The following is a 10,871-nucleotide window of genomic DNA, read 5'->3' on the forward strand; positions in this document are numbered from 1 at the left end:
TTAGGTCCTCCTGACTTCAGGGCTGGTGTTCTATCCACTGCGCTACCTAGCTGTCCCTCGATTTCAGTTTGAAAAGAAAGTGAGAGCTAAATCATGTTGTAATGGAACGAGCGCTTGCACCCACTATTACAACTCTGGAAAAAAGTGTCTGTTTTACGCACACGACTCTTTCTCTCCTGAAAGCTGATGTTTTATTCACCTCTGTAATAGGAACTAAATAAAGAAGTGAAACACCATCAGATTTCAGATAAAAGACTCGGAGAACAACCTCAGAGTCTGCTGTTTGCCTAGGATTCCCTTACCCAGAGTAATTGCTAAATTTCTATCTATATTTATTGATGTTCTGAACAAATAAAAAATAAATTCTATGTTAAATGATTAATTTCTTCCTGTTCCTAACACAAAAGCCAGTTGAGTTTCTCTAAATTATTTCTGACTTTTGATTTAAATCTTTGGATAGCACAATCAGCTATCCAATGACCATAAAAATAATTCTCTGTGTGACCCTTTATTTTCTTCACTTTTAAGAACTATTTCCTTAATAATTCACAGTGAAGCTTGTAGATCTACCCCTTTCCCCCACGTTAATATCTTTGAGAAATTAGATTTTAAAATTCACTGTGGTCCAGTGGAAAGAGTACTAGCTCTGGAGTCAGGATCCTGGATTCAGATCCTGCCTTTGACATGTTACCTGTGGGATGGACCAAGGGCAAGGCTTTTCATCTTTCCTGGACCTCAGTTTCCTTATCTATAAAATAAGAGGGTCTTTGAGATCTCTATCCCTGCCAGGTCTACCTCTATGATCCTATGAATTTGGGGGGAAACTTCCTTTCTCTGCTTTGATCGGTATATGATTGGTTCTTCCTGTTTTAAGGTCTCTGTTCCTTTCTCTCCTTAGCAAGCTTCATATCATGCTGATGTTGCTGAAGATGTGAAAGCCCGAGCTTTGCGCTATGGGACTGAGTGCACCTTGGGATACCTGGATCTACTGGAACATGTTCTTGTGGTAAGAAAAGTATAGTAAATCTCTCTCCCCCTCTTACTCTCTCTTCCCTCCTTCTTTTTCTCTCCCTTTCTCACACTCTCTTTTCCTTTCTCTCTTTTCCTCTTTCTTTCCCTCTCTCTCTCTGTTTCTTTCCTTCTCTCTTTCTCTTTCACTCTTCTCTTTTTCTCTTCCTTTCCTTTTCTATCTCTCTTCTTTTCCCTTTGTCTCTCTCCTTTTCTCAGACCAGTTTACAGTACAATGTTTTCAGAACATGTGTCCCCTGGGAATTAAAATGAATGACTTTGAATGCCTTCCTTCTGGAGGCAGACCATAGACCACCTTCTCATACAGTGAAAAGCAATAGTATTTTACTTTCATACCTTTTCAAAGTGCTTTAGCACCTGTCATCTCATTTTACTGCCTCATCACCTGGTGAGGATGGAAGAGAAAGGGATAATACTTCCAATTTTTCAGAAATAGAAAGGATAGGTGATTTACCTGACTTAATGGGCAGCCTGGCACTCTCTTCCATTGCATGGCATTTTAAAAAGGCTCTATTCTGGATTTCAAATCTATTAGGATATTTAACCTGATTTCTCTTTTGCTCACCAATATAAATGTGTTCCACAAAATGGCAGATATTCTAGGGAAAGTAGAGGATGATTCAGATTGATCCAGATTCAGATGACCTTGACAAAGGAGACAGCATGAAATAATAGTAGTGGGGGGAAATTGGTGCCACAAGTCAGAAGAGATCAGAGTTCTGGTCAGTGTTGTCCTCTCGCCCCCAAAATGACTTTATTTTGTCTTTGTTTTTTAGTTACTTCGCCGTGTCTGTGGTGATTTCCTCTGGTAAAATATAAGCTTCTTAGGAGCAGGAACTTGTCTTTGAATATCCAGCACCCAGCACAGTGCCCTTCACATAGTTACCACTTAATAAAAGTGTATTGAATTTAAGTAGCTTTCAGTTAATTAGTAATTAATTTTTTTCACAAGTGCCTTAACTTCTGTTCCTTAGTTTTCTTATCTGTAAAATAAGAAGGAGAAAAAAAAGCATTTATTAAGGCAGCTAGGTGGTACAGTGGATAGAGTGCTAGACCTGAAGTCAAGAAGATCTGAGTTCAAATATAGCCTCAAATACTCATAGCTGTGTGATACTGTACAAGACACTTTACCACTTGCTGCCTCAATTTCTTCAACTGTAAAATGGGAATAATAATAGTACCTACCTGTCAGGGTTGGTACCCTTAAAAAATGTTTGTTTCCTTCCTTATTAAGCGCCTATTATGTGTCAGGTACTGTTCTAAGCACTTTATGAATATTATCACATTTGATACTCATAGCTCTCAGAGGTCGGTGCTGTTATTATTCCCATTTTACAGTTGAGGAAAATGCAGCAAATAGAGGTTAAAAGACTTGCCGGGCACAATAGATCTAGTCTGAGGCTAGATTTGAACTCAGATCTATCTGACTCTAGGCCCAGTGAGGGCAAAGAAGAGATGGAAAAGATGATATGATCTCTAAGATTCCAGTTCTAGAATCTTTTTATCCTTTGAGCCTGTAAAGTAAGAAGAGATTGATAGCCTGTGTCCTTCTAGGCTGCTGGTGTCCTTAATCCCCCTGAGCAGAAACCTGTGGGCTGGAGTGCCATGAAAAGGAAATGATTGCAAATGTTTGTTGCCAGGCAGGGGCCTTAATGTCGCCTTAAATTAGATTGACTTTTGGAATATAGATAAAATAAAATAAGAGAGCCAAGTCTTTTGAGAGGCATACACAGCGAAGAATCCAAATTAAGAAAACTGAAACCGATGAGAACTCCTTATTAGAATTTGCCCCATGGAAATCACTTACTTTATGGAACCTTAGTTCATGTGCACCACATGCTGCCATATAGGTTCTGTTGCAGTACTTCCTCCTGGTGTGGAGGGACTCTGGTTTCTCTTAGGAGTGTAGTCCCAAGGACCGCCTAGCTAGATTCAAAGAAGTTCATTATCAGTCATCGTCATGATTTTTTTTTTTTTTTTTGGCCAAAGCAACCCATAAAATGAATGAAAATCCGAAATGACTCTCTGTCCTGCATGGGGGCCTTTAGCTTACTGAATGATGGTGGCAAGGGGTGCTAAGAATCACAGTTCTTAAACTCTCCATGAAAGTTAATTAAACTCCTCTTTTGTGATCTTTATTTAGGTAAAAATAAGTTGACTTAACACATTAAAGCTAGGTCCCAATTAGTGCAAATAAAAAGGTTTAAGTGGTCGCATTATTTGAATTTGTACTGCATATTTCCATTGAGCTGGACCTAATTACCATATTTTACTTATCATTTTACTTGGAATACTGCACATTGCAAATAATGCAATCGTTTCACACTAACAGGAACCTTGCTGTGTAGAAATAATTAAACTACTTCCATATTAGCATAATTGAAACCAGAAGACATAAAAAAAGTTTTAGCTTAATGAAAAAATGCATCATAGGTTTTCTTTGAATAGTTAAATAAAGGGGTTATTAGAACAATAGACTCTCAGAGTTGTAAGAGATCTCAGAAGCCATCTAGCACAACTCATAACCATGCCTCCCCTCTTAAATATCCCTAGCAAAGAGAAAATCCTGTTTAATATTCAAAGCTCTTCATAACCTAGCCTCTTCCAACATATGCAGTCATCTTACACCCTTCACTCCTTTCCTTCCTCCATCCCCTCACCCCCTCAGCATACTGTATAATCCAGCAACACTGGTCTCCTTGCTCTCCCTCACATAAGATACTCCATCACCCAATTCCAGGCATTTTTACTGGCTGTCCCTCATGCCTGGAATTCTCTTCCTTCTCATCCCCATCTTCTGGCCTCCCTGGCTTCTTTCAAGTCCTAGCGAAAGTCTCACCTATAGGAAGTATTTCCTGATTCCCCATAATGCCAGTGCCTTCCTCATCTTGGTTATCTCTAGTTTGTCCTGTATATGGCTTTATTTCTACATAGTTGTTGGCATGTTATCTCACCCCTCAGACTATAAGCTTCTTGAGAGCAGCGACTGTTTTTTGCTTAGCATAGAGCTTAGCACATAGTAGACGTTAAATAAATGCTTATTGACTATGTGGTAATCTAGGCTCTACTTGAGAGATTGTTTGAAGTTGACAAATTCATATCTATATGTAATCAGACCATCAGTTGGTTAGAGTAAAAAAAATTTTTTTTGATTAAATAACAAATCAAACAGAAGGACAAAGATTAGAGGGTAAAGACCACATGTGATTACAGTAGCTCTGACCTAACCTAGACAGACTATTAATTTTTTAAAATGAGAAATGGATAAATATAAAGATATTGATTCTATCACTAAAAACTGTAATCAATTTTTAAAAAGTCACCAAAACAAGATTAAATGAGATGAGTTAGAGAAAACATTTAATCTCCTTGTTAAGTGGAGAGACATGGTAACCAAGGAAAACATCAGTTTAGAATACATTAGGAAGGAAAATAGAACACTTTGAGCAATATGTTCTTATAAAATAGTGAAAAGTTTTTTAAGGGAAAATAAGCTTGCAGCCAGCTTTGCATGAGATCTGGCTATGTCCAGTTGTCTAGATAGCATTTGGAAAAGAAATTGGAGTGAGGATAAAAGACACAAAATAGAACAGATCTGCTAATGTTACTATATTGATCTACATTTGTTAGCAATGCTAGTAGAATTACCACATTTGATGTCTTTCACCTATGTTCAGAAATGACAGTGATATGTAAGAACGTTATCCAAAAGAGCTCCTAGACGTGATCAGATACACATGGAAAATCTATACATATTGTCATGTTGGAGTGGACACAATTTTTAAGGTGCCTAGGAACTGATTTTCAAACTCTCTCAAATAGTATAAAGATTTCAAAAGAATAAGAAGGTTCACAGATGATACTTTTACCTCCCCCCAAAAAAATTGTTGCTGGAAGAGCCTCAATGAGAATGCATGAACTGAGGATTTCTTTATGAAAATATGAAAAGATTAAGCGATGGAGTTTTGTAAGTGACTTCCTATCGTGGACTCCATCTTTAATACCACAGAACTGACTATAGGGGTATAGAAAAAATAAGATACTGCTGTATCTATTGTTGAGTGATCTTTTTTAAAAAAGCATTTCACTCAGTTGAATTAAATATATCCTTGAAGGCTATCCTCAAACAAGGTATCTTCTCCATTAAGACATTATAAGAAATCAATAATGAGAAATGGACATCAGAAATGACATCAACACTGATTACAATTTTTTTATACCAAAGTTTAACCACTGTAAATATATTATGACAAGAATACCAGAAAAGCCTAGAAAGCACCTTAGTCAGCAAACATTTGACTTACTGCAATTGCCAAGTAGAGAGATGACTGCCAAAGCCAACAGTGGTTTAAAATATAAACTCGTTTGTAAAATTTTATGAAGGATGGTGGATGATTAGGAGAAATATCTCATAAAGTAGGGAAAAGCATTAGAGGGTTGTTGGTTTTTGTTTTTGTTTTTTTTTTAAGCTTAGCAAGAAATACCAACTAAGCAAGTAATTTCAACTACGAATGCCTTTAAAGGATAAAAATGGAAGGAGGGAGTCAGATAGAAGAAAAATGGAAAAGATCTATGAAGATTATTAAAACAAATGTTTTATACAATAAGAGCAATGGAACTACTGCCCTTCAGTCCTAATATAATAGTCCCACATGTGTTTATAAGGGACGTAGAATTACAAATAAAGAGAGAACAAAGAGGAGTCAAACAACTCTACTGGGCAAAATGAACATAAGTGAGATCCGTGCTAGAGGAGCCATAATTGTGAAGATGAGGATAGAATGATAGCCAAGGTTTCCAAAGGGAAGGAATAGACCAAGGCATGGAAACAATCATGGTTTTTATAAAAAGGCAACTGAGAAAACATCAATTACTGACCCACATTCCTACGTTCCCTCTTATACAAAATCTTCATCTGGCTTGTCTGTACGTAAATCAAGGTCATCTGTGAGGATGGTTTTAGTAAGGAAGAAGTGGGCTTTTGCAACTGATAATCAGCAATAGACCACATCTTTGCCATTTTGCACTTGACTGAAAGATAGTGAGACTAAACTCCTATCTTGCTTATTGATTGTAAATTATACAAAAGCACTTAATTTGGTAGAACAAAATGCCAGCAAGGTTCTTTTTTAACAAAGATTCCTTGAAAGATATAACAACAGGAATAACCCTATTCAATAACACTGATCAGAAACATCAAGTGAGACATACAAATGGAGGTCAAGTAACTTGCCTGGAGTCACACAGTTAGTAGTGTCTGAGGTTAGATTTGAACTCAGGTCTTTCCGACTCCAGACCAGCACTCCATCTACTGCACCATTTAGCACTTTTACCTGGGCTGTAGGATGCATCTCCATGTCTTAGATGGTTTGGTAGCTTTCAGCTCTGGGTAGGCCAATCAGCTAGGTAACAGAATTCCAGCTGTGGACTCTTCTGACCTAGGGCCTTCTTTTAAAAAGACAGTTATCAATATTACCTTTTTACCACGGAATTTTTATTTAAGTGGTTGCTAACATTTTCATTAAGGGCTTATTTTTCCTTGTCTTTACTATGGAAACAGGCCTTTCAAACCTTAAATTCTGCAAAATTGAACAGTTTATGTGTCTGTTCAAAGCCTACCACCTGGGTTTCTCTTTCATCTTTCAACACAATTATTGTCTTTGTAACATGTAATGACAGAGGAAATGTACTTCATTTTTGCTTGGCAGTTGGTATACTTGTAATATGGAGGTAGCCAGTTCTTTTTTTTTTTTTTTTTTAATTAATAAATTTCTTTATTTTTAGTTTTCAACATTTACTTCCACAAGATTTTGAGTTCCAAATTTTCACCCCATCTCGCCCCTCCCTCACCCCAAGATGGCATGCATTCTCAATACCCCTTCCCCTAGTCTGCTTTCCCTGCTATCTCTCCCTCCCTTCCCCTTCTATTTTCCTGTAGGGCAGGATAGATTTCTGTAACCCATTTCCTGTATTTCTTATTTCCCAGTTGTATGTGAAAACATTTTTTTTTAAAGATATGTTTTTAAAACTTTGAGTTCCAAATTTTCTCCCTTCCTCCCTCCTCACTCACCCTCATTGAAAAGGCAAGCCACTCAATACAGGCTATATATGTGCAGTTATGCGAAACACTCCCATAGTAGACATGCTATGAAAAACTAAGTCTATTTCCCTTAATCCTATCCCACCCCCCCATTTATTCTGTTCTTTCTTTTGACCCTGTCCCTCCTCAGAAGTATTTGCTTCTGATTACCCCCTTTCCCAATCTGCCCTCCTCTCTATCATCCCCCTACTCTCTTGTCCCCTTCCCCTCCTATTTTCCTGTAGGGTAAGACAGATTTCCATACCCAATTGAGTGTGTATGTTATTCCCTCCTTAAGTCAAATCCTATGAGAATAAGATTCACTCATTCCCTCTCACCTTCCCCCGTTTCCCCTCCACTGTAAGAGCCTTTTCTTTTCTGGTTTTTTTTTTTTTTTTGAGATAATTTACCCCATTCTACCTTTCCCTTTCACTTTCTCCTGGTATAATCCTCTCTCACCCCTTAATTTTATTCTACAGATATGACCCCTTCATCTTCATCTCACCCTGTGCCCTCTATCTATCTATCTATCTATCTATCTATCTATCTATCTATCTATCTATATATACATACATATAATTTTTTCCCTCCAACTACCCTAATACTGACAAAGGTCTCATGAGTCACAGATATCATCTTTCCATGCAGGAATGTAAACAGTTCAACCTTAATAAGTCTCTTATGATTTCTCTTTCCTGTTTACCTCTTCATGTTCCACTTGAGTCTTGTATTGGAAAGTCAAATTTTCTATTCAGCTCTGGTCTTTTCATCAGGAATGCTTGAAAGTCCTCTATTTCACTGAATGACCATTTTTTCCCCTAAAGAATTATACTCAGTTTTGCTGGGTAGGTGATTCTTGGTTGTAATCCTATCTCCTTTGCCCTCCACAATATTATATTCTATGCCCTGCGGTCCCTTCATGTAGAAGCTGCTAAATCTTGTGTTATCCTGATTGTGTTACCACAATACTTGAATTGTTTCTTTCTGGCTGCTTGTAATATTTTCTCCTTGACCTGGGAACTCTGGAATTTGGCTACAATATTCCTAGAAGTTTTCCTTTGGAGATCTCTTTCAGGAGATCGGTAGATTCTTTCCATTTCTATTTTGCCCTCTGGTTCTAAAATATCAGGGCAGTTTTCCTTGATGATTTCTTGAAAGATGATGTCTAGGCTCTTTTTTTGATCATGGCTTTCAGATAGTCCAATAATTTTTAAATTCCCACTCCTGGATCTATTTTCCAGGTCAGTTGTTTTTCCAATGAGATATTTCACATTGTTTTCTAATTTTTCATTCTTTTGGATTTGTTTTACAGTGTCTTGATTTCTCCTAAAGTCACTAGCTTCCAATTGCTCTATTCTAATTTTTAAGGAAGTATTTTCTTCAGTAATCTTTTGGACTTCCTTTTTCATTTGGACAATTTTGCTTTTTAGGGCATTCTTCTCCTCATTGGCTTTTTTGGACCTCTTTTGCCATTTGGGTTAGACTATTTTTTAAGGTGTTATTTTCTTCGGTATTTTTTTGGGTCTCCTTTAGCAAGCTGTTGACTTGTTTTTCATGATTTTCTTGCAAAACTCTCAATTTTTCCTCTACTTCTCTTACTTGTTTCTCAAAATCCCTTTTGAGCTCTTCCCTGGCCTGGGACTGATTCATATTTTTCTTGGAGTCTTTGGATGTAGGAACTTTGGCTTTGTTGTCTTCTGATTGTATGTTTTGATCTTCTTTGTCACCAAAGTAAGATAATATAGTCTGACTCTTCTTGCGAGGTTTGCTCATGATCTCAGCCAATTACTTGAGTTTTAAACTCTTTGTTAAGGTAAGAGTCTGTTTCCAATGTGGAGAATGTACTGTCCCAGGCTTCGGGGGTTTGTACAGCTGTTTTCAGAGATACTTCTAGAGACCTGAAAAGTGTCAGTTCTTCCAAGGTGCTATGATAAGGGGCGAGGTGTTTCCTCTTCACCGCCACAACAAGCTCCACCACGCCTGCGCTCCTCCTCATCCCAGGACCGCCCCTCAGAACTGTGACCCGGATCCAGGCACCGGCAAAGCAAGAGATTCGTGCCTCAGCCCTGGCAAAGAGATCCCTGCAATCCCCCTCTGATCAGCCACTTGATTCCCCCTCAGTCTGTGGGCTGGAAGCTCAGGATGCAGCCGTGGCCTGCGCTCGGGACTTGCGGCTGAGACCTAGCTTCTTCTCTCACCACAGTCACAGACTTTTCCCATTGACCTTCTAAGTTGTCTTTGGCGTTTCATGGGTTGAGAAGTCTGGAAACCGCCACAGCTGCCTGCAATTCAGTCCTCTGAGGCCTGCTCTAGGGTCACTGCAGCCTGCGCACCCATACCGAACTGCACTCATCTCCCCGCCCGGCGTGATATACCTTTCTGATCAACCATCCAGGTTGTCTTGGGCTGGAAATTTGTTTTACTCTGTTTTTTTATGGGTTCTGCTGCTTTAGAATTTGTGTAGAGCCATTTTTTATAGGTATTTGGAGGGGTTTGAGGGAGAGCTCAGGCAAGTCACTGTTTTCCCTTTGCCCGAGGTAGCCAGTTCTAAAAAGAAACTGTTAAACAGAAGAAAAAGGAAAGGAAGTTAAAATGAGTCTTTAAAAAATCTGTGCAAAGCTTCATAAACCTGTGTACTGATTTTCAACATAACCTTCAGTGGAAATAGTTATACTTCTTTTCTATCAGTTTAGATCAGGGCTCTATAAATTTGTGGGGTTTTTTTTTAATATTTTGATAACTGTATTTCAATATAGTTGGTTTCCTTTGAAATCCTATGTATTTTATTTTATTCATTTAACAACATTGTTCTGAAAAAGGGTCCACCAAATTGCCAAAAGGTCCACGACATTAAAAAAGTTAAGAGCCCCTGGTTTAAATCATTGAAGTTATCAAATAGACTCTTTAAAAAAGGTGAACTCCGGTGGCTTACAAGAAGCAAATTTAAAGTGTAAGTACTATTAATAATCTAAGATTATTTATGAGTCCTAGGGCTTCTTCCCTATCTGTTTGTTTTCCCGGTCACATATGCTTGTGAGGAGCTAATAACTTATCAGAGCCCATTTCTGGTTTTTTTTTTTGTTACATTAATTTTTGTTAAATTAACTAACATGCTAAATTAGTTTAAATTCAAGTTTAGAAATGTTAATTTCCTAAAGCAGACTTAATATAAAGTAGAGTAAAGGAATTGTGAGATTCTAAAGAACAGGAAAGTTCAGTAGACTTTACTATTCCAAATATTCCTTATAATTCCAGTAACAAAAGAAGAAGCCAGTATGACTAAAAGTTTGAATTATATATGAGAATGCCACAAAAATTTGAAACTATATACGCCACTTAAGTGGTTCTACAATCTCATTGGTGCAGGCATTCCTTCCAACAGTGCAGTTAAAACTTAGGTACAAAATTGTTGTCATTGGTATCAGTGCCTTCTCCATACATTTCCCCCTCTTCAGCCTCATTTTCTTGTTTATAGAGGTCATGTTGGAATTCTTTTAATCACATGCCACATCTTTTTCTCATTTTTATTCTTTCAGCTTGGTACTAGTTTTGATCTTTGACCTAATAAATCAGTGGTCTGACTGACTCAGGAATGACTTCCAAATCAGTGAATCACTTCTTGTACATTAAAATAAAATGCATTCTTTTGTGTGTGTATGATGCTTGCTATTTAGTGCTGCCATGCCCAGTGCCTTCTGATTATTTTCTTTCTTTCTTTCTTTCTTTCTTTCTTTCTTTCTTTCTTTCTTTCTTTCTTTCTTTC

General features: G+C 37.7%; 1 protein-coding gene across 1 annotated transcript in view; it reads left to right on the forward strand.

The window, feature by feature from the left end:
• TLN2 (talin 2) overlaps positions 1-10,871 on the forward strand; it is a 579,984-nt gene that overhangs the window by 532,273 nt on the left and 36,840 nt on the right. The window contains exon 52 of the mRNA XM_027851789.1: positions 899-1,006. Within this exon, the coding sequence (XP_027707590.1) occupies positions 899-1,006 (108 nt within the window). The remainder of the gene's footprint in view (positions 1-898; positions 1,007-10,871) is intronic.

Source organism: Vombatus ursinus, unplaced genomic scaffold, assembly GCF_900497805.2.
Source record: "Vombatus ursinus unplaced genomic scaffold, bare-nosed wombat genome assembly UNPS02009205.1, whole genome shotgun sequence".
NCBI lineage: Eukaryota > Metazoa > Chordata > Mammalia > Diprotodontia > Vombatidae > Vombatus > Vombatus ursinus.